Source organism: Hyaloscypha bicolor (genome assembly GCF_002865645.1).
Source record: "Hyaloscypha bicolor E unplaced genomic scaffold K444scaffold_183, whole genome shotgun sequence".
In the NCBI taxonomy this organism is placed as follows: Eukaryota; Fungi; Ascomycota; class Leotiomycetes; order Helotiales; family Hyaloscyphaceae; genus Hyaloscypha; species Hyaloscypha bicolor.
Genome location: NW_020194685.1, coordinates 2164195 through 2190315, shown reverse-complemented (window position 1 = coordinate 2190315; position 26121 = coordinate 2164195). Strand labels below are relative to the sequence as shown.

Here is a 26121-nt window from a genome sequence, read left to right as displayed (position 1 = left end):
CTCTATAGGATTAAAGAAAGTAAGCTTTAAATACTATTACGGGTATAGTATTTAGGGCTTGGAAAGTAAGGTAGAAGGTTCTTTATAAAGATAATTCAAAGCTAAGGAAGGGAAAACTAGAATATAGGAGGCTGCGAGGGAGTATATATACCCCATAGTACGCTAGTCCCGAAGAGGCTAGCCTTCTAAATATCTCTAGTATATTCCAAGCATATTTCCCTAGCGAGGCGGCCGCGTCACGTGCGCCTAGGAGGCATCTGGTATCTGGTAAGGCATCTCAGATACCGGGTATCTGGGAATCATAACATATAACTCTTTTTAGTTATAAATAGAAACTAGCTAATAGTTTTATAGTAAAGAAAGGCTTATTAATAATTAATTATAATAATTCATTTATTTTAATTATTTTAATAATAATTAATATATAAATATAATCTTTAATTAAAGTACTAATTAATAATCTCTATTTATTTATTTATTTAAAAATAATTAGTTATTAAAAGTTTAAGCCTAATATTAATTCTTATATAAAATTTATTCTAAAAACCAAATATAAATTAGAGTTTCTAATCTAATATAATTATTTCTGAAATATTTATTTAATATATTATATAAAATAAAAATAAAAGTACTAGCTATTTAGCTATTATAATATAATAAGCTATATTCTATTAAAATTGCTTTATTTTAATAGTTTTAAGATTTTAGTTATATAATAAAAACTAGGGCCTTTTATATATAATTTATAAAAATTATATAAAAAAACTAGTTTTTTTATAATTCTAAATAGTAATTTATTTTTTATATTTAATTAATTAAGCTTTTATATACTATATACTATTTATACTTTATTATTTTATTATTAAATCACGTTTTATACTCTAATATACTTTATATGAATTTTTATTTTATTATAGTTTGCCTTTTATATATTTTATAATAAATAATATAGAAAAGATTAAAACTTTATAATTAAGATAATATTCTTATAGATTTCAGGTATTAAAGAAAATATATATCTTTAACTCTTGGTTTATTAATAAGATTAAAAATAAGAATATAAAAAGAAAGTTTAAGAAGTCGAGATTAGTTATTTAAGCTTATAATAATAATAAGAAATATTTAATATTAATATAATTATTTACTATTTAATATATTAGCTAAAGAATTATTTTTAATATTATAGAATTATATTTATATAGTATCTTATAAGCTTATATCTAATTAATAACTTTATTTAATTATAATTTCTATATTAATTTATTTTATAAGCTTATTAGAAAGCTAAATCTAAAGAATAATTCTATTCTAAAAGTTATAAAACTATTATATAATATATTAAAAGCTAGGAACTACTAGTTTAAGACTTATTATTCCTATTATATTAATAAGCTTTTTATAAAATAATTAATTTATAATCTTTATTTTTTTTTATAATAAATAATTCTTTAAAATTATTAGTTTTTAAATTAATAATATTTTATTTATTAATATTAATAATTTTATAAAAATAAAATAACTAAAGTTCTAAAAAACTAAGTTTTTAGCTAAGAAATATAAATGCTTTAATTTTAATTATAATTTTAAGTTTAATAGAGATATTATTTATATAAATATTACCGGAATTATTTTTATATAAAAATATTAATATAAAAACCTCTAAACTATTTCTATAAAAAATACTACTATTATAAGTAATAGAAGTATTATTTATTAAAATCTCTTTATTAAGAACTAATATATTATTTAATATATTAAAGAAATATATATTATATTAGTTTATTAACTAGAAGCTTTATATAATTTATTAATTATTATTTAAGTTATTAAATTCTCGAAAACTAATATAAAAATATTTAATAAATATATTTAATAGTAAATTAAGAATATTACTAGAGAACTAAAATTTATAAAACTAATAAAGAAGTTCTTATATTTAATTATTTTTACGAATGCTTTATTTATAAATAATAAAGATTTCTTTTTCTAAATTAGATATATTCTAGTTCTAATAAATAAAACTAGATATACTAATATTATTTACTAGTTTTTTATTAAATATAAAAGAGTTATTAAAAGTATTCTAGTTTCGAAATTTTATAATATAGCTTATAGCTTTAATATAAATACTTTAATTAAATCTATAATTAATAAAGTACTAGAAATAGAACTATTACTAGTAGTTTATATAGATTTGAAGTTATTATATAAATACTTTATTAAATTAGATATTACTTAAAAGAAGTATTTAATAATTAATATAATATATCTTTATTAGATATATAAATAATAAAAGATTATAGAAGTTAAATAAATTAAAGAAGAATTAAATTCTACTAATTCTATAATAAAATTAAAGCTATTAAATACTTTTAAATATCTAATTAATATAAATATAATATAATTAGATATAGAGAAATAAATTAAATATAAATAGAATAAAAAATAAATATATAAAGTATTTAGGAAAATCTAGTACTAGGCCGGATTAGGAAATTAGTATATAATTAAAAGAAAATATTATTTTTTCGTGTTTTTTAAAAAGATTCTAATATTAGTATAGCTATAATTATTAATAATTATATAATATAGTTATATAATATAAAAATAACTAAAAATAATAAAATATAAATAATAATTATATAACTTTATATTATATAAATAATTTAATTAGTAGCTAGTTTCTATTAGGCTTAGTAGATTTAGGAATTATATATTAATACTATAATATTATAATTCTTATTTCGGAATAATAACTATTTTACTAACTTATATAAATAATATTTTATAATTATATAATAATATTATATATTTCTAATAAACTAATAATATTTTTATTTTATAAAGCCTATTTATTATTTTACTAATAAATAATAATAGTATCTGGTTTTTAATAATAATTCTATTTAAATTCTAGTAATTAATATATAAATATAAACTATTATAATAGGGATTTTATTTTAATTAGTTATATAATTCTATTATATAACCTCCGGATATTTATAGTTTATAATTTACTTATATTATTTCTTTTTCTCTTTTTAGTTCTTAGAAATTAACTAACTTTTATTCTCTAATTTCACGTCTTACTCGTATACTATAATCTTATATTATAAAAGCTTATTTTATTATTTATATTACTTTATATTTTATATTCATATTATATTATTTCTTTTCTTTAAAATAAATATAATTAGAATATTAGTTAGACTAATAAAATATTAGATCTATTTCTTTTTTAAATTAATATTAAAATATTTTTGAAAGATTTCAAGCTCTTTTTTTAATAAAATATATATAGAACTATATAATAATTAGAATTCTAATTTTAGATTTATATAATATTCTATTATATAATAATTAAATAATATATCTATAATTCTTATAAAAAATACTTAAAAAAGATTTTAATATTTTTTTTAGAAAATATAATTATTTTATTAATAATAATAGTAATAATTAATAGAAAAATATATTTTTTATATTTTATTATTTTAGTAAGTTTTTTACTATTTAGAACTTTAATCTTCTATAATTAAATCTAATATTAATATAGTTTAGATTAAAATTATATAATATAAAATATATATTAGTTTTTTTTTAGTTTTCTAATATATTTTTAATAATAATTTTAAGAATAAAAATTTTATATAAATAGATTTTTCTTTTTTCTAGTAAAATTAAGAAAGTTATTTTTAATATTAATAAAATTTCTATATTTGAAACTAGTTTTCTTTTTATATAATTAGCTTTTATATTTGAATTAATTAAAAATTAATTCTATATTTTTATTTTTATTCTAATAATAATTTTAATTATTATTCTCGTTTTAGGAACTTTGTCTTTTATAATATAAATAAATGTAATTATTATAAAATATAATTATTTTATAGCTTTTTTAGTTCTAGATATTTATATATTTTATTATTAAATTTATTATAATTATAATAAATTAGTTTTCTCTAATTTAGGCAAATAATAATATAATAATTCTTTTTCTAATAAATAAAGCAAATTATATCCGGTTTTATAAATTCTAATATAAGTATTATATTAAATTTTATTATTAAATTTTTATTATTTCGGTTTTATAAAACTTATAATAAAAATATTTTTTTTTATTTCTTTTTTTTATTTCCTTTTTTTTCTATTCTTTTCTATTTTTTTAATTATTTTATTAGCTTATTTTTATATTTTTATAAAGTAAATAAATTTAAGTTATTTTTGATTTTTATAATTATAGAAATAAGCTTTTTTCTTTTTTATAAAGTATTTCTTTAATAATTAATCTTATTTCAAATCTCTTATTTTAAATTATTAAATAAATTATTTTATTCTTATAATAAACCCGTATATTTTAAGTTATTTAATAGATTATCTAAATAAGATATAAAGCTTTAAATATTCTAATCTAGCTATTATATTATATTTTTAAATTTAGTAAAAAAATTATTATTACGATTTTTTAAATCTAAAATAAAATTCTTTATAAATTTAATAAAGGTTTTCTAATTTATAATATTAATACTTATTAATTACTTTTTATATTTTTAAATATCTCTGGCTATATTTTTAAAATAAGAAATATAATATATAATTTTTATTATATTTATAGCCTAGATAATTCTATTATTTTTATATTATTTTAATTCTATTTAATAAAAGAAGTCCTGGATTTCTTTAATACTTTTTTTTCTATAAATTAGTAGTTCTCGAGTTTTTAGAGCCTTCTAAACTAAAAGTATTATCGGAAATATAATAGATTCTATATTAGATATTTAAATATCTTTAAGATAATAGATCTAAGCTTTTAGCTTTTCTAGATTCTTTTTCTATTATATTTCTACTTCTAACTCAGTAATATAATAATAAGTTATTACTAATTTCTTTATTATTATTATTTTATTAGCTAGCTCTGGAAATATCTGAGTTCTATTTCCTTTTCCTAATTAGATAATATAAAGAATACCTAATTAGGTGCTTCTTTAAATATCTGGCTAAATTACTCTAGTAATAATAGAGGCATTTCTTCTAGTTAATACTCTAGCTATTAATAATTTTATTTATTAATGGCTTGACTATTTCGTAATAAACTACTCCCCGAAAATTGGATTAATTAGAATATAAGATATATAAGTAGTTAAGATAAATAAGTTATAGAGTAATACTTGCAAGTATAACTGATTCCAAGAACTGATTCCAATAAAAGACTAATTAATGCCCCTTTCCAAAGCTAGGAGTGTCTCCCTATATATTCCCTAGTATTTAGCCAAGCGTGCGAAGCCCTTTACTTAATTCGGAAATGCGATCCCATGCGATCCGTGCGATTCCGATCGCAAGCTTTACCCAAAATAGGAAACTAGATCCACGACATCTGATACCTGTCCATGCACTATTATGTGTGCCCATTACAATATTTGAATATTATAGTATTAATTTTGATCCAAATCAGGCGGAAATAACGTTATTAGAAAGCTTATATATTATAGAATTAATAACAAATATAATATTAATATGTATTATAAAATAGTGATTGAATTAAGTGCTTTAAGAGGTCTGTAGCGGGGTAATAATCTATAGACCGGAGACACTTCCGGGACGGATTAATATTATGCCGCGTCACGTGTAGCACTTCAAAATATATTGAATGAAGCCTGAATTGAGCTCTGATTATTTGATTCATTGAATATGAAGAGTGCTCTTGATTTTTCATATGTCACCCGTACGCACAGCCACTGGGCCCAGAACGGACGCAATGGCAAAGGTTACATGCTTCTACCAGATAGACTTTAGTTTAGAGGACATCGTGAACCCAGGAATTTAGCATCTATAGAGCTAGCTTCTCCAAAGCCTCCTCTGCGGCTCGAACCAATTAACCTAAAGCATGCCTAATTTAATCATAAATAAGTACTCGAGTAGAACTCTATACTCAAAACCCCCTGTTTAAATGACATCAATCATCCGCCCATGCTTCCCATTCTGTAACCTGCGGTCCAAGTAATGCTCTTGTTGCGTATGGTTTGAGATCGTTTCTGTCCTCACCACCCATGATTCCGTTCGGGTAAATACCCGTCCTCGACGGAAATACGCCCCGAAAGTAATTCCCCGGGAGTTCGTCGCCCTTTTCGCGCAGTTTCACCGTTGTAATCCACAAGCCAACTCTTCTAGCCAACTCCGGCCAACGGAAATGGGCGGCATGTCGAGTGACCAAGCGAATAGCATATATTGTGGCCATCAGTAAGAAAACAGTAAGCACAAAAGAGCTGGGGTTTAGATCGAATGGTATGGCCGCTTGCTGCATGCTAAAAATACCAACGCTGAGCGCAACAGGATAGAAGATCTGGAATTACGAAGATAAATAGATTAGCCATATGATAATTCAAAGCTTACGAGGACATACCGAGACTGTAAAAATGGAGGTCACTCTATCGTAGTCAGCTGCTTCTTTGCTCTCTAGGTTCAAGCGAAGTTTCAACTACGCCTCGATAGTTAGTAAAACTTGTTCCCTGGCCACAAGCCTACCGTCAGCAAGTATGAATGATTTGACTCACAGTCTCTGAAAAGTTGGAACAGCTTTCGTTCAAAACAACCATTCTCCTTTGATGATCTTGAAGTTGCCGAAAGATAGCCTGTATACTATGGAACGATCGCCGGGCCGTTGCATCAGTATCTTGAAAGTAGCCGATATCATTATCAGGAGAACAAAACGACTTCCAGGCATCAATTGTGCCTGAGAGAACCCCATCAAGCATGCGCAGGAGGCTCATCGTTTTGAGAGTCCAATCGAAAGCTTCCCTTATCTCCGAAGCACGCTCTCTTGCATTCCCAGAGCTCCGAGGTAAAGTAGACCGATGTTCCTTCATCTAATCGCGACGTTAGCAATCCGTCATTATTACAGTTATTATCGGAAGGATTTTGGGTTTGACCACGTACGCATCTGTTAATCCCAAGCCCTAGCTTGTAGACTAGGTGCTCCCACTGCCCTCTCACTTGTTCTATTCGAATTGCGAATACTTGAAGAAAGTATTCACGCGGCCTCCAGATCGGGAAATTTACGTCAAGTTCACAAGCTGCTATCCGATCGAATCTCAAATCGGTTTCGGATGAGTCACATAGGAGACCGTCAACTTCAGCATCGACGAAACCATAGGCAACCCACTGCCAGTTATCCGATCCAGTAATGACACAGGAGATATGACTTTCTTGTATGCCCCAAACTTCTTCCGGGTCCTGGCCCTCCGATATAGGCAGATCTAATTTTAGGAAAGATAAATCTGACCACGCCCTTTGTGGTTTTGTGTAAACTTTCTCCACAGATATATCGGGTGGCGTCGATATTCTCAAAATAAAAAATGGTAAATGGAGGTCCAATTGGAAAGTGAGCACTCCATCCCTAGGAATTTTGACGCCGATTGAGGTTTGAAATGTTAAATGTTTATATATAGCATTTCTTAGCACAGCGGTTTGGTACCCAGATGCCGTTGCCGCAAGGGCACGAATGCAGGCAGGATTCAGGTCGTTGATATATATTAGTCGCCTCGCCGCATCAGGTGTATTCTTGTGGTGGAATCGTGATTGCTTCAAGGCTCGGTAAAGCCCAGTGGCAGTTAATGGATTTTCGTATTGCCTTGCGTCTCCGCTCCCATTTAAGTCTGGACTACTACCTCTATCGTCGAGCCACACAGTCCTCAGACCTCCTGCGAGGCCAATACCTAACGCTATGTCTTCAAGGGTTGTACCCCGACAAAAGCCTTCAAGGATTTCGACCTCACACGAGGAAGCTGGATTTCCAAAGCCCGTACTGAGGAGTATGTTGAGGTCATCTCGATCATCACCAAGCATACTGTGGGAATCCATGGATGCCTCGTCATAATGGAGATTGCGAGGCCATGAAAAGTCCGGATACCAGCCCTTTACGAAGCACACTTCCGGATGTTCTCTCTTTTCACAAAGCATCTCTACCTTCTTCTTGACTTCGGTCAATGTACTAGCATCACTAAGTCTCCTATGTTTTGAATAGGGGTAGCAGCTGTTCTCAAAGCACACTTCTGGATGGACTCTCTCTTCAGGCAGCATCTCAAGCTTCTTCTTGATTTCGTTGAACATCTTGTTGCCCATACTCTCGACATACCTATCCGCCGCTGTGGGAGCAGATGCAGTCTGGGCTAAGAGGTTGTCTGAATAAACATATCCAATGAAGACACAAGCCGGGTCTTCAGGAATCCAGTCCCACACAACTACTGGCACTGACAGTATCATGAAAGTTGAATTGCCCTTATAGACGCCTTGAACTTTGACGTGCTTCGCTAATGCCGGGAACTGTTGGAACCAGCGTTTCCACTGCTCAAGGTCCAGAGTAGAGTCAGGCTCTTCTTCTAATGCCAACGTGATGAGGACGTGCGGCAATGCTGTGTCTCCGTTATCGAGGATGTTAGCAAGAGAATCCATATCGTAAAGCTCGCCAGTTTGATGTGTTAAGTTGGCATCTTCTGATATCAAAGCGCCAACGGGAGGCCCATTACTGTCGAGCTCAGCATCTCCCGCGCACTTGGAAACCGAAGATCCTCTGGCGCTCGGAATATTGGATGCGATAACGTCATTAGGACCATGAGATGGAATTTCTCGAGGGGAAAGCTCAATACTTCTCGCATGACGATCATTCGTGCTAAGGACGTGGATTGGAGACTTGCGATACTCAAACTTATCCGTATTCCTATACCTTTCAGGCCTTTCATGTCTTAGTCGTTGCAATATCTCGCAGTGGAGCATGGCGGCAGTGAAAGCTGTTCGCCCCTTCCAGTCCTCTAGAACTGCAATGAGTGTATTGGTGAACGAGTGTCGACCTGGACGTGGAGCCCACGTCTCAAAACCACACGCTGCAATGGTCTCTGTAACACTTGCGCTTTCACTATTGGTTGGTGCACCGCTAGCTGCCGCGCAACAGTCTAGAAGTAGAAGAACATCGCAGTCTGCCTGTTCGAAATGAGGTTGAATCGCGTGCCATGGGAGAGAGCCTTGGTTTAAGTCCGATTTGCTGTTGAATTGTGTCTTAGCAAACTATTTACCACCGATTTAGACGCTTACCAAGTCCACACGCCTTGGCGGGCATCGTTGATGAGGCCGTGTCCGCCATAGTAAACAATTAATAAGTTGTCTGGATCTCCGAAACCTTGGACGGTCTGCAAGGCCTTTGTTGTGAGAGCGAATAATGATTTAACCGTTGGTATGAGCCATGTTTCGGTCTCGAAGCCATAGGCAGATCTGAAGGTGTTTGCGAGATCATCGAGTTCGAGCACCACGCCCATTGAATCTTCTTCCCATCGCAGCAGAAGTACATGCACGTTCTTGTACCTGGAGCGCCCTTTGTTGGGAAATATGCTGGCCGCTGCCTATGAAGAGAATGTCAGTTCTTCACGTCGATGAAAAACACAGAGAGTTACCCTACATGTTCCAGCCTCGCGGCGAAGGTGCCAAGTTCGGAGATGTGGTACTTTACCCGGCTGGTGTCGTGCGTGGCAATCGATGCCGTTGGTTTCGCTTGCAATCCGCCTGCCACAAGTGTTATAAATGGTGTATCCGCCATAGCTTGCTCTTGCCATGACAGTCTGTACGCATGGAATCTTGAAGGGTTTTTTCTCAATGTCGATGGCACATGAGGAGAAGAATGAGTTTGGGACGATAAAATGTCCAGCAGACGAGGCTACAACATTGCTGCAGCCTTTCCAGAAGCACTCACCGAAAACCAAGCCACGGACACGTCACTTTCAGATATCGTATTATAACCTCCTGATGCCCAATTCCCTTGAGGCCTAATGCCTAGAACTAACTCCATTGAGATCCAATTCTCTTACTGCCATCACCCAGGCTCGATTTCAATTCGCCAAATAAGTAATTGATACCAGCGCTTTCGGTCTTGGAGAAGCTTCTTCAGTTCCGCTTCGCCAGCCTCCATTCTGCTCTTTAGGGACTCTTCGACGACGGAGGCTTGAACTCGGGGGGGGGGGACATCTGCGGGGCAGATGTCCCGGAGCAAGTCGATGACGAAGTTGGAGCACAATTTCGAGACGTCCTGCAAGTGGTCCTCTGCCAGCTCTTGCCAATTCTCGGATTGCTCCCAAAACAGCTCCACGATTAGGAGAGGATTGAAATTCCCAGGTAATTCCCTTCCTCGAGTGCAAATGAGAACTGTCTTGACCCAGCTCAAGGCTTTGGACTGGCAGAGTACTTCGGGGACAGGCAATGTCCAATCCAACTCAGGCTCAACCTCATCCTGATCACTGTTAACGCCAGAGGCCGGAGTATCAGCATCTCCATCCGACCCGTCACCTTCTAAGCTTACGAGCCCTTCAAATTTGTATTTATGTCCGATCTCACTCATCTCCTTGGTAGACCATAACCGGGCGGATTTGGATGGGGAGAGCATATTCTGCCCTGAAGAAGAAGGCCACTACCGGCCTGGCTGGACTAAAGAGCTACAACTGGAGAAAAAGGAAGGTTGGGCCAAATGCGAGGAGACACTCATGCTCCGTTAATGATTTGTATTGCAATCAGTTAACTTTATTAGTACTGGTGCGAAAAAGTCGAGTTCGCAAGCCCCTGCCACCTGCGAAAAGTAGAGTTCGCAGGTCCGTGGTGGGGCTTGATGCCATGTGATTTGCTCAGCAATCCGATACTGTACCGAGGCCGATAGCGATGCTCCTGCCAAAACCCCGAAATAACATTGCATAATGCATTTGCACACATCGCACTCGATACTAGAAAATCAAAATTTAATAATTAATGATTCTATTACTAATACGTAATATCCAAGCCTCATTAGATATATTTAAGTCATTTTGGGCTAATTAGGTAAAGCAGATAGTATTAATTCTAAGAATAATTTAAGTTAATGAATTATAAGAATATAAAGCCTATTATTTATATAACTCACCCCCCCTTTCTAATGCCTTATAGTACTAGAAACCTGACAGATTTATCTAATATTAAATTAGTAATAGAGATATATGTAATAGTAAATAATTCGTCTCATTTCTATATCTCTTTAAGCCTTAGAAATATATATATTTCTAGACTATAAATATTCGAATAAAAGTATTAGTTTATTTACTATTAATAAGTATTTATTATTAAATCTAATTAGTTAAAATATATTAAGAATAAAATACTACTAATCTAGCTTTATAATACTAATATATAATTAATATAGAAAATCAAGATAATAGTTAATTCTTTATTAGTTATTAATTTTACTATTTCTAGCTTTTCTATAGGTTTTTTATTCTTATATTAGAATATAAATAAATAAAAAGAAAGAAAGAGAAAAAAAGATATATATATATAAATTTAAGAAAATAGTTACTATATATTAGAAATATTAATTTTTAGTAATTTTCAGGCAATTTTTAAGTATTTCTTATTTTATTTTATTTTATTTTATTCTATTTTATTTTATTATACTTTATTCTATAAACTTTTTATTTATATACTAGAATATAAATAAAAAAATATATAAAAAAAAGAAAAAAAAGAAAAATTTATTTTTAGAAGAAATAATTATTATATATTATAATTACTAATTTTCAAATAATTTTCCCGTAATTTTTAATATTTCTTATTTTATTTTACTTTATTCTAATTAATATAAAAATACTACTAATTACTAAAAACTTGAAATCTTTATAGTATTTATTAACTAGCTATATAATAAGAATATTAAAGTTAATATATAATACAAATTATATATAATTTAGAAATTAAGTTTATTTATATTAATTAGTCTTATTTTTCTAATATTAAAATACTAATCTTTAATATTTTATAATAGTATAAATTTGGGAACTAAATTTTAAGATAATATTAATAGTAAAAATATATATAATAATAATAAATTATTTTATTTTTTAGCTTATTTAAATAAATATTTATATTTAAATATATAAATAAAAAAGACTATTTTATTTATTATTATATAGCCTATTATTATTATATTCGAATTTTTTTATAAAAATTAAGAATATAATACTATTAATTTCATTTAATAATATAAAAAAATATATAAAATTAATATTAAAAATAAAGGTTTTAGCTATATTTATATTAGTAAAAGTAATTAATAATAGTTTTCTTATTATAAGGCTTCTAATTTAATATTTTATATAATAAAAAAAGAAATAAAAAGAAATAAAAAAAGAAATATATTATATTATTTAATATAGCTAGCTAATATAACCATTTTTATAATTAGTTCCTACTTATAAAAGCTATTAATTAATTAACTTCTATATATATTAATGTTTTATTATAATAAATAGTAGTAATTATCTTATTATTTATTTAATAACTTGACTAGGAACCTTTAATAAACCCGAGCCCGTTTTCTGCTATCTAAACCTATTTAAAATCATTTAATTAAATTATTATTAATTATTATCCGACTAGCCTATTTATAACTAGAAGTATTTAATAATAATATAATTACTACTAGATGACTTTATTAAGCTTATATACTAGTTATATAACTTCCGAGTAATAAAGTATAAATATACTAAAAAAATAAAGATTATTAATAAACTCATTACTATATACCTTTACTTCTCGCCTATATAATATACTTTAGAGAACTATTATAGTTATTTCTTATTTATAGACTCAATTATATATATTTCTCTACTAATTAATTTATATCTATCTAATTAGGTAATTAATAAATTAAAATTAGAAAAAATAATATAAAGATTTAGTATATTCTGTAATAAATATTTATTAGACGCTTTATAAGTACTATCTAAAAACAAAAGTAGTATTTAGAGTATTTATTATAGGAGGGAAACTATAATAAGACAAAAACTCATATAAAGTATACTAGAGTATAAAACGTAACTTAATAGTAAAATAATAAATTAAAAGTATAAATAGTAAAACATAAATAGTATATAGTATATAAAAGCTTAATTAATTAAATACTTATAAAGAATTCTTCTCTAAGTCTATAGAAAAACCAGCTTTCTTATATAATTTCCGCAAGTTATATATAAAAGGCCATAGCCTTTATTATATAACCTAAATTTCAAAACCGCTAAAATAATATAATTTTCGATAAATATAGCCTGCTATATTATATCCGATCCCCTATTTATTTATATTTATTCCCTAAGTACTAAAAATAATAGAAAAATCCTATTTAGAGTCTAAAATAATAAAATATTTAGGATCCTCCTTTATTAGTTAATCTAATTTCTCTTTTATATACCTAAAATAAGACTTATTACCCTTAAATAGTCTTATTTTATATTCCCGAACTTGCTTAAAGGTAATCCGAACCTGCTTAGCCATATTCTTATACCAAATCCAATATAGTTCTTTATATTAATTAGTATCCGCCTTTAATTATTACTTAATTTCTGCCTTTACTATAGGGTATTAAGGAGGCTTATTATAGTAAATCATATTATAAATCATACTAATATATTCTAAATAAATAGCTTCTTTGAATTTCGTATTATTTATAGTATTCTTAAATTAACCTTTAATAAAAGGGGAAAGCTCTAGATAAAAGGCTTTAATAACCTTATAGGAAACTCTATTTTTATATATTCTATCCTAAATAGTAACTAGACTTATAGGAACTATAGTAAAAGGCCTATTAAGTAGTAAATTATTATTAAGCTATTCTTTAACTTATATATTATTCGAGAATTAATGCTTTCCTATAATTCCAGACTTATAGATTACCTAGCTAAAGGTATTTATTTATTTAGTTAAATAAACTATATTTGAAGTTTTTTCTTTTATTATTTTTAGTAAATACTTACCTATTTCTTTAGCTATTTCTGGCTTAAATTTATTAGAAATAAAAAAGTAATTAATATCTTTAAAGAACTTCTTATTAAAGGTAATAGCCTTCTTATAATTTATAAGAAAAATATAGCTAATATTCTAATACTTTTTACTAAGATAAAATTCGCTATTTAAAGCTTTAGTAATAGCTAGATCTTTAGTATTATCTTTATACTAATTATAATTAATGTTTCTAGAAATAAAGTATTAGGCTAGCTAAGGGTAAGTAACTAGATAAATAGGATACTTATTTAATATCTTATAAAATCCGAGCTATATTAATAAATCTGTTATTAAAAGTTAAGAGACTAAGGTAAAGTAGCTATTACTAAGATTTCTATATATTAATATATTATCTTTTTAGAAATAAAACTATAATATCTCTATCTCTTTTATTAAGAGCTTTTAAATATTAAGCTTCTTAATTTACTTTAGGTAATTCTTCTTATAAATATAACTATTAGTACCTAGATTAGTAATACTAGATTTAGGAATAGGGATTATAATATTAAATTAAAACTATAGATTAGGGCGGAATTAATTAGAAATATAGTATTTATATCTATATTTCTTAATTTCCTAGTTCTTAAAGAAGAAATCTTGTATTTCCTTATTTACCCAAGTAATAGAAATATACTTCTTGCTTTTAGTAACTTTATAGATCTTAGTAATTACCTTTAGAGTATTTTCGATCTCTTATATATTAATAGAGAGAGTATTAGTAAGTTACTAAGTATATACTATATAAGGAGCTTTAAGAAATCTATTATTAATCCTATAGTATTTTTGCTTAAAAATAGGTCCTATAATACTACTATATACTTTCTTAAAAATATACTTATCTTACTAAATAAGTATTAATTTCTATTTAGCTAATATTTTATAAATATACTAAATGCCTTTATTAAGTTCTTTGGACTTAATATTCCTGGTTTTCTGCTTCTTAGTCCTAGATATAATTAAGGAAGTCTTTTTAGATAGTATTTTTCCCTTTAGTATAAAGGGCTCTTTCTTATTATTTACTATTTTACTAATTTTATATTTAGTCTAGTATTTAGATCTCTGCTATTTATTAGGAATCTTAGGCTTAGCTTACTTTCTATTTTTACTAGGTTCTTCTTATCTAGTTATACTAGTTCTACTAGCTTTACTAATAATCTTTTTACTAGGCTCTATCGAATTAGCTCTATTTTTCTTAGCTAGATCCGGTTAAGTTAAAGCTGAAATTATAATAAGGGCCTATTTTTTAGGCTTATTTCGGAAAGCAGGAAAAGGCTTATTACTATAAACTTCCTTAATTAGAATTCCGGAAATATTAAAGATATACTATCTAGCTTTAAGGTTATTAGCTAATAGTAGCTTAAACTCTAATTCTCTATATTCCGAAATAGCTTTAGTATACTTGAGTACCTTAGTAATATCTGATTTAGTAAATATACTAGTATTCTAATACTTCTTATTCTTAATATACTTTAAAATAGCTTTATTAATTAACTAAATAGCTTTATATACTAAAGCTTTTATCTTAAAAAAAATATAACTTCTTATAGATATTCTTACTAAGATTATTATAGATATTATTAATATATTAGCTAAAAGCTTTACTATATAATATAATTCTATTCTGTCCCTTAGTATTAAAACTATTTATTATAGTCTTAATCTTATTAAGCTTCTTTTATTTATTTTTAGAAATGCCTTTAATAATATTCTCGAATTTCCTATTATTAACTTAGTAGTTCTTTAATTCTTTTTTAGTTAATTCTAGTCTAGTTCCGTTTCTAATAAAGGTTTTTTATTTTAAGAGCTTATTATATATATTATTTAGTTTATTTAGAATATTTATATTAAATTCAGTAATTATAGCTATCTTTTCTGGTATTAGTAGGCTTTCTATAACTATTTAAGCTTCTTTAATACTCTAAACTTTAATACTATTAATCTATAGGCTTTTAATAATATTGCGGCTTGCAAGAATTAGCTATTATATTTTACTAATTTAAGAAATCTATTTTTTAGCTATTTTATTATTCTTAATAGGTTATAAAGATATTATTAATATAATAGTTATAAGTTATAAAGCTAAAGGTTCTTGAGATTATAAGAATTTCTTTTAAATATATTTTAAAATAAAAAGTAAATTAGAATAATCTTAGATTATATAAATATATTATATATATTTGAGTTTTTTTTTTTCTAGTAAGAAAATAAAACTGAAATAGTAATATATATAATAGGGAAAATAGGTATAATAATTAGATATATTTGAGGTAATATAGTTACGAATTAGGAATAATTATAAAAAGTAAAATATAGAATTAGGCTTTTATTATAGAAAAGAATATAAATATATATACTTAAGGAAATATAATTAAAGAAATAATTAAGGCAGGTTAAACTAAATAGTAATAATAGAGAAATAAGAAAGTAATATAATAGAAATATAAATATAATAGTAGTATTTAAAGTATTAGAATATAAAAGAAAATAATAAAAATTTCATAATATAGGTATATTCTAATTCCCTATTTATTTAGAAATATTTCTATTAATTCAAAAAATAGTATAAAAAAAGGGAAATAATATAGGAAATATATAAAAGATAAGACATATAAGTATACTAAAAATATTAGAGAAAATATAAAATAAATATTAATAGAAAAAAAGTTAGAATAATAGGATTAAGGAATAACTTAGAATAAGGTATTATTTCTTTTAAAACTAATTTGTATCTTTTCCGAAAGCTAATTGCATTTATTTAGTATTTATTAGAGTTAATTTTAAATAGTATAAAACTATTTAGTTATTTAGGACTTTAAAGTAATATCTATATTATTAAAGGTAATACTAAAGGTATTAGAATATATAGAAAAGAGGACTATAAAATAATATAAATAGGATTTATAGTATTATTATTAAGTTTGAAATAATTAATATTAAAGTTAATATAGAATATAGAAAGATTAGGTATTCCGAATTAATATTAAGAATATAGGAATTATTTAAATAATATTTAATAGTAAGAAATAGATTAATAGTAAGAATTAGTAAATTATACTAGCTTTTTAAAGAAATAATTAGTTCCCGGTAACGAAACGGTATCTTAATTAGGGAATAGATTCTATATAGAAGAAGTTCTCTTTATATAAAAATAGGAATATATAATATATTAACTAAGTCTTAGTATAAGTTTTGAGAGTAGCTATAGTTATATTAAAGAGGAAATAGGTTTTTTAATATAAGATAGGTTTTAAATAGGCAGATCTAGTTTATCTAATATCTAATAAATTCCCAGAATTATATATTATTAAATACCTTCGGAAATAATTATTAGGTTTAATAAGGTTTTTCTTTCCTTTTATAGGGCTTCTAGTTTAGCTATTTCGTTTATATATAACTCCTAATTAGGAAGTTTATTTGAGTATTATAAGGAAACTTATAATAGTAATTCAAGTTAAAATTGAGATCTATAATTATTATAGTTAAGCTTTAGACTAGTATAAGCCGCAAGAATAGCTAGTTAAAAAGGCAAGTAAAGCCTTTAAAAGATTTCTAGTTTAGTAAGACATATATAAAAGATCTTTTTTCTTTTTTTCTTTTTTCCCTAATTCCAAATATAGTTATTATCTATTACTATAGTTCGGAATTAAAAGTTTATAAGGTAATCTCTTAATTCCTTATTTATTTTTATACTAAAAGAGATCCTTTATATTTAATTCCCAAGATCTAGTAATAGAATTTCATATATTAAGAATATTATCTAGTAATAGTAATTAGATAATAGTAAGAAATAAGTAATAATAAAGCTTATCTAATTTCCAGAATAATAGTTTAATAATAATATTCTCTAAAAGTTATAAATATTAGTTAAAAGGAAAAAACAAAAGATATATAAAGAATTAAAGGTAATAAGCTTTATTTTAGGTTAAGAAAAGCTTTTATTATTAGATACTTCTTTCTAATTTTCTATAAAAAAGACATATTTTACTTTCTCTAATTCTAGTAATTCTAGAATATATATAATAATACTAGTAGCTTTCTTAATCTCCTAAATACTATTTTGCTTATAGTACTTTATAATTATTTCTTTTTCTAGTTCTATATCTATTTTAAAATATTTATTTATAGGTATATATTTATTATTAACTTTGTTTTTAGGGAAATACTAGAATCTATTTCTTTTAATAAATTATTTAAATTAATTCCTGGTATATATTTTTTGGAATATAATACTATTAAATTCTTCTAATATATAATATTCTTTTAGTTAATCTATATATCTTATTTTATATAGGCCAAGCTAGTAATATAGTAGCTTTATATTTCTTAACTTATCTTAATTTATTAATTTAATATTATATATAAGAACTAGATTCTTTTTGGAAATAGGCTTTAAATAAATCTAGTAAGTAATATTAAATTATTTCTTTCTTTTTTAGTATTTTCTATTCTTTTTTATTCTAACTTCTTTAATATCTTTATTTCTTATTTATATTTACTTTATATATATTTCTAGAAGTATTTCTCTATTATAGACTTTGTTTTATCTAAGTATTCTTTAGGTTAGAAAGCGTATTTTTATAAGTAGTATTACTTTCCTATTATAGATTATATAAAAAAAAGTAAATCTAGTTAGTTTATATATAATAACTTAATTAGTAAATAGAATATATAATAATAAATCTATTTAAGGCTTCTTTTTACCTATTATAAGTATTATAAGTATTTAAATAATTAGTTAATATTCTTTTTTAATTATATTATTTCCTTTAGAATTATAGGCCAAAATAATAATTCTATTAATTCCTAGCTTATTAAGTTCCTAAATTACTACTTCTTTAAATTCCGATCTACTATTTATCTTAAGCTATCTAAATAAATTATATCTATAAATAATTTCTTCCTAAATAAACTTAGTAATCTTCTTACTAGTTAGGTTCTTTAAAGATCTAGCTTTAATCTATTCTAAGAAGTTATTTCTAGTAATAACTAATGAGTTATATTTTTTATAGTCTAGTAATTTAATTATATTAATCCTAAGATAATAAAAAAAAATATAGCTTTTATTAGATATAGAACTTCTTCTTATTTTCTTTTACTCTTATACTAATAAACCTTATAGGTATTAATATACTTTTATATATAATTATAGTAATTTTCCTAGTAATAGTAGCTAGCTACTAAATAAAAAGTACTTTTTCTTCTTATATATCTAATCTTATTATATAGCTCTTTAATAATAATTTCTCTTTATTCTTAATTATTAATAATAAATCGAGATAGATATGCTTTGGATATAACTCTTTATAATAATTAATCTCTTATACTATAATTTAAAGCTTTTTTACTTAACTTTTAAAACTTGGCCTTAGATATTTCTTCCGGTCTAGAGAGTATTATAAGGTATTATATAATATTCTAGTATTATTCGGAATAGCTATTATTTAAGAAATCTAATAAAATAGTTAGGTTATTAAATAAAGTATAAGAGTTAGTATTATTATTTACTATTTTACTAGAGGTTATATATAAAAGGTTATAGCCTTTACTATATAATTTCCGAATTTTGTTATTTTTTAATATTACTAATTTGCTTCTAGATATAATAAGGCTTTAATTATTAATCTCTAGTAACTAAATACTATTATCTAAATATCTAATAAAGGTTTTAGGAATCTAATTCCTTAAAATAATATTATATAACTAAATTAGAACTACTTCCTTTATCCGAATTTTCTGTCTAATAAGTATTATTCTAATAGTATTAAGCTCTATTACTAACTATTTATTAATATTCTTATTATCTTTAGTATTACTTTCTTATTATAGATATCTTAATAATTTATTAGTAATAATATACTTGGTTCTCTTAATATACTTGACTTTAAAATCAAATAACTAAATTCATACTAGCTAGTAAATAACTAGAGCTCTAGGAAGATCCGTAACTACTTTACTTAGCTATATAATAAGTATATTAGTATCTAGTTTAAGGATAAAATAAATTCCATATAGCCAGAATTATATTTTCTATAAATATTTTATTAGCCCTCTGTATTCTTTCTTAGTAATATTATATTTCTATTTAATATTATTTTAGATTTTAGACTTATATTATATAACTTTCTTTTTTCTTTTATTATTATATTAACTAAAAGTTCTGCCCTATTTATCTAAGCTAGTATTTATTACTAATATAATTATTCCCTAATTTTCTAATAAATTATAGTATAGCTTATAGAATATTAAAATAATAATAAGCTTTTCCTAAAAGATTTATATAGCTTGCTTTTATTTATTATCCTAGTTCTATATTATATCTTTCTTTATTAAGTAATAAATAGATTTAGTAATAATTATAAAGCCTTTAATTCAAATATAGTAGTAAATAATAATTCTAATAAATGCCTTGCCTTTAATTATATTATTATAATATTCTTATTTCAAGATCTTAGTAATTCCTAAACTTGAAAGGCTTTTTCTAAATATTCTATAAATAAAGCTAATAATAATTATATTATTATAATAGAACTGCGATTTTTCTTTTATACTAGCTCTAGCTTATTTAATTTTATCTAGGATTATATCTAGGTTTTAAAGGTATTTAAATATAAAATATTAAATTCCAGGTAAAATAAGCTACTTATTATACTTTATATAAGGTTTCTTAATTCTAATATTATTAATAAATAATATAGCGATTTTGGGAAATAGATTCTCTAGAATAGTTATAATAACTTATATAAACTATATAACGGAATTAGTAGTTTCCTGAGATAATATAGTTATTCTTAATAGTCCTAAAAATATTATAAATATAGTTAAATCTCTATTACGAGTATCTAGTATAAGTTAATTATATCTAGAAAAGAAATTAATTAGAGAAATATAAATATATCTAGTAAATTCTTTCGAGATCTTATTAGTAAATAGAAATAAGTTAGTATTTTATAGGATTACTAAATTCATTTTTATAATAATATTAATTAGTCTATAAGTTCTAGTAACCTTCTTTATAATTAAGAACTATAGATTTTAGTAAGATTTATTATATTTCTTAAAAACTTTATAATCTAGGTATTCTAATAGTATTTTTACTATTACTAGTACTAGAGTTTTAGGATATAGGAAATTCTTCTCTTACTAGACTTTATACTTAATAGTTTTAATTAGAATAAATAGGCTAATATTCTTATAAACTTTTCCTATTTCTTTCTAATTAAATATAATTATATTTTCTTAATTAATTATTAATTCTTAAAATATAGCTAGTTTCTTTTCCTAGAGCCAGTTACTAATATCTAATTATTTAAAATATTCCGAAGTAAGTTATAAATCTCTTAGAATAGCTAATATCCTTAGTAAAAAATAGTTCTTATATTTCCTAATATATTTCTATAGGTATTTTCTAGCTTTAGATCTCTTAAACTAGTTCGGATATTTATTAGGGCCTTCTCTAGTTCTATTATTAGTATTTACTAGTTAAATCTTCTTATTTTTTATTTTATATATTCCCGTAACTAGAAATAAACTATAGTTATTATTTTTTTCTTTAAAAGCTATAGCTATTTTCTCTAGTACTTTTTTTTATCTAATCTCTGGAATTTATAATCTTCTTATTTAGCTTCTTTCTAGTTAGGTATAAAGAGTGCCTTTTTGTCTAGTATTTTAATATATCTTTCTTAAGCTCCTATATATTCCAGAATTCTTTCTAGTCTTAAATTTAATATTTCTTAGCTTTAGAAATATATTTCTTTATTATTAGGAAATACTATTTTATTTCTTTTTTAGAAATATCTTTACTTAATATTCTTTTTATTTTTTTTTCTATTAATTCCGGAATTATTCTTAATAATACTCTAATTAGAGCCTTTTCTATTTTAGTTTCTCTAAAAATATTATTAATTTCCTAAATTCCTAAACTTAAAATAAAAGAATTTATAGGAAATTCCGGTATTTTCCTATTTCCCCTAATATTATTACTAGTTATAATATTAGGCTTTATTTTTTCTCTTTATCTTTAGTTTCCTATTCTATATTACTTAATTCCTTAATTTTAAGAGCTTAGTACTCTTAAACTATTACTTTTTTCTATTTCCTAGTATTCTTTAAAAATGAAATAATTATAATAATATAGGTATTCTAATTATTTTTAGGATTAGTAAATCTTTTATCCTATAAACTATTATTTTTATATATAATATTTATTTTTATTTTTACTAAGAATAATTAATTAAATAGGATTTTTAGAATTCCTTTAATTAGGAAAAATATATCTTTATATCCTATTCTATCTATAACCTTAACTCTAAGCTTTACTATTTCTATAAATCCAAATTCTGCCCTAGTAATAATAGATATTTAATAATCTATAGTATTATATATTACTTTACTAATATTTCTAGAGATCTTTTCGGAAAAAATATTAACTTTAGCTCTAGTATTAATTATTCCTTTATATTTAATACTTCCTTAAGGTTCTCGAAATATAAACTAGAGATATAAAGCTTATATAATATATTTATAAACTAGTAATATCCGAATATTAATACTATTATTTTTAAATTAAATAATTCTATTAGTATTAGATATCTAAACTAGTATTTCTAATTCTTTAAATATTCTATCTATTATATAAGCTATAGCTACTAGTTCCGCAGATTTCCTAGTATATCTAACTATACTTAATATAATAGTATTTCCTATTTATTAGATAGTAAGATAAGAAGTATTATTCTTAATTTATTAGTTCTAAAATATAATAGCTAAATCTGGCGTTTTTAAGATATTAATAAATATTCTTATTTCCTTTTAAGTCTTTAAAAGTAGGATAATTACTTTTTTTAGTAGTCTTATTAGAATATTATTAATTTTAGGAATTTTATACTTATTATAATTAAAAGTATATTAGGTCTCTAATTTGTCTTATTTATTTCCGGAAGTATTAATATCCATATTCTTAGCTAGGCTATTCCCTTATTTATTACTTCTTAAAATAGTATTTTTCTGGCCTCTTATATAGGATAGCTTCTTTTCTGCTCTAGCTTATCTTTAGAAAACCTCTTTAGCTATTTCTATTTCTTTTCCTTTTTTTCTTAATAAGAAACCTATTATAATATTAATAAAAATACTATTTATAACTAAATCTTAGTACTATTTATTAATTCCAGAACCTGAAATATTAGTAATTCTAATATAATTTCCTCTAAAGCATAGCGGCTATTTAGATTCCCTAGATATAATTTACTTACTTTTATATATAGATTCCAGTTAGCTAGTTTCCTTTTCTCTTTCTTGCCTAGTAAACTAGGTATCCCCTATTAATCTCTAGATATTTTTAGATCAAGTATTTAAATTATAGTTAAATTCTCTTCTTTAGACTTAAGAAATAATTTAATTAAACTACTAGTACTTATTAGTAAGGAAAAAGGAAATACTTTCTTATCTAGGCTTAAATAGCCCTTTATATTATTTTCTATTAAATTAGTAAATATATTTACGGTTTATAAGTTCTTCTATTAGTAAGTAATAAAACCAAGAAATATAAATATATTCTAGATTAATATTATTATTATTATTCCTATTATAGTACTTATAGTAAATTTATTTTTTCGGTTCTAGGTCTATACTATAGGCTATATTAACTTGAATAGTATTTTCTAATTATATTTAAGACTAACTTTCTCTAGAATATAGTTATCTAGACTCTTTACCTATTCTAGCTTAATTACTATAGCTATTATAGTATTCTCTATAATCTTTACTATAACTTTTAGTATATTTTCCCCAAAAACTTAAATTATATTTACTAGGCTATTAATACTATTATACTTACTATAGTTAGCTAGGCTATATAAATAGGCTATAAATATCCTCTTAAATTATAATAGCGGCTATATTAAGTTATTTCTATAAGTTCTCTTGAGTTACGATAATAATAAATAGTTTTTCTAGACTCTTTATTAGCTAGTTAATATTATCTCTTTTAGGTTTATTACTTTTAGTAGGTTTTATATAATTAGCTATAGGCTAGGTTCTTCTTTTATTTATACCTATAATAGCTTTAGGAAATATAATAGAAGGAACCGGTAAGAAATAATTATTTTCTGGTTTAGGAACTATATTATAGACTATTATATTTAAGTATTCTTATCTAAGTCTAGATATATCTAGGTTATTAGTAATATTAAAACGATATTTCTTCTTTTTATACTAATAAAATATTACTATCTTCTTATATATCTTACTATATTTATAAGTAAAAACGTCTATAGGCTCAAAGTTTATATCCTTAAGAATGTAATTTTTTACTAGAATAGATAATTTCCTTATAAATTCTCGGTACTAAGTAATTTTATTTATTTCTTTTCTCTTTAGTAACTTCTTTAATACTCTATTAAATATATTAATATAAGACTTAGACAAGATTTCTTTATTCTGGGCTTATATAATAATCTAATTAAGAAAGTTATAGCTAATTTTAAATATTTCCTAGTTATATTCTCGGAATTCCTTTAGTAAGGCCTCAAAGAACTTAGTTTCCTAGTAATCTCCCGGATTATTAGTATAATACTCCGGTATAGCCTTAATCTAATTCTTATAAATAAGAGAGATATAATAAATAATTCTTTTTCTTTTAGTATTATTAGAAATATAATAGTTCTTATATATATTTATATATTATTTCAAAAATATAAAAATATTACTTCCTTAAAACTATAGTATTTTAGGAGCTCCTATAAGTAATAGGTTTAAATCCGGTACTAGTATATACTTATTCTTAGCTATATTAATCTTAATAATTTCTTTTATAGTTAATTATAAAGTTTCTATATCTGGAACTTCTACTAATAAGGTTCTTAAAAAACTAACTTCTCGTTTAAGTATATCTTTTAGTTTAGGAACCAGAATTAGAAAGAAACCGGTTAATAATAATAGATATAGTTAAGATTCAAGTTTTAATATTAGTAATAATAAAATAGTAGCTTTTCTAGTCTTATTTCTATTACTTATACTTTCTTTCCTATTTCTTTAGCTTAATACCTATAGTATTTTCCCTTAATTTCGCCGAACTAAATATATTTATTAATATTATTAAAGATAATAATAAAAATAATAAATATGATTTTACTAATTTTTCTAACTTTTCTGAATTCTTTTTTCTTTCTCTACTTAATATCTATTTCTTTCTCTAGAAACTTCTCTAGTTTATTTATATAATTTCTTATTTCCGATTTCTTTTTAATTCTTATTTCCGATTCTAGTTTACTATTTTACTTAAATTTAAGAATATTCTCTCTTTTAGATATCTTTTTCGGACTTAGAAGCAAGCTTTATTACTAAAATTAAAGCTACTTTAATTCCGGCTTTTACTATAACTAAAAATAATATATAAATTAATAATATAACTTTATTTCTAAATACTAAAGTCTGATTTTAACTAAGGTCTAACTTATACTATCTTAGTATAATATTTCTTATTCTATTTCCTTTACTTCTTTTCCTTTTATAATTAGTCTCTATTTCTACTACTCCTATATACTATACTAGTAACTATATCTTGCGGCTAACCTGTATTCAAGTTACTAGATATATCGGAAATTAATATAAGATACTAAGATTAATACTTATATATCCTTAATATTTTGGCCTTAGGCTTAAGGTATTATAATAGCCCTTTTCTCTCCTAACTTACTAAGCTAATAATCCGCCTTATAAATACCCCTCAGAACTTTATAAAAGTATTACCTTAATTATAAAGTTTCTATCCTTCCTATATTACTTATTATAAAATATATAAGAGGGAAACTATAATAAGACAAAAACCCATATAAAGTATACCAGAGCACAAAACGTAACTTAATAGTAAAATAATAAATCAAAAGTGTAAATAGTAAAACATAAATAATATATAGTATATAAAAGCTTAATTAATTAAATACTTATAAAGGATTCTTCTCTAAGTTTATAGAAAAACTAGCTTTCTTATATGATTTCCGCAAGTTACATATAAAAGGCCACGGCCTTTACTATATAACCTAAACCTCAAAACTACTAAAATAATATAATTTTCGACGAGTACGGCCTGCCGTACTATATTATTCTAGTAATTAATAAGTCAAATCTATATTATTAAGTAATATTATAGAAGAAATATAATAAAGAACTAATATACTAGACGAGATATAAGCAGGAAAGGATACTAGTATCTAGTAAGACAAGTAACTCTTACTATTACCTAAAATAATATCTGAAATTATAAGCTTAATTAATATTATTCTAGAT

General features: G+C 24.6%; 2 protein-coding genes across 2 annotated transcripts; both read right to left on the bottom strand.

The window, feature by feature from the left end:
* Positions 1–5953: 5953 nt before the first annotated feature.
* Positions 5954–9583, bottom strand: K444DRAFT_637898 (uncharacterized protein; the record flags this gene model as incomplete). The annotated part of the gene is made up of 6 exons (XM_024884181.1): positions 5954–6340; positions 6401–6475; positions 6552–6863; positions 6934–9034; positions 9085–9389; positions 9446–9583. 6 exons carry the CDS (start codon positions 9581–9583, stop codon positions 5954–5956), a joined length of 3318 nt encoding a protein of 1105 aa, XP_024727444.1.
* On the bottom strand, positions 9516–10866 carry K444DRAFT_271358 (uncharacterized protein). The gene is made up of 2 exons (XM_024871473.1): positions 9737–10866; positions 9516–9549 (listed from the first exon to the last, which is right to left on the bottom strand). The coding sequence occupies exon 1, from the start codon at positions 10421–10423 to the stop codon at positions 9857–9859; it is 567 nt and encodes a 188-aa protein (XP_024727443.1). The 5' UTR covers positions 10424–10866; the 3' UTR covers positions 9516–9549; positions 9737–9856.
* Positions 10867–26121: the final 15255 nt, after the last annotated feature.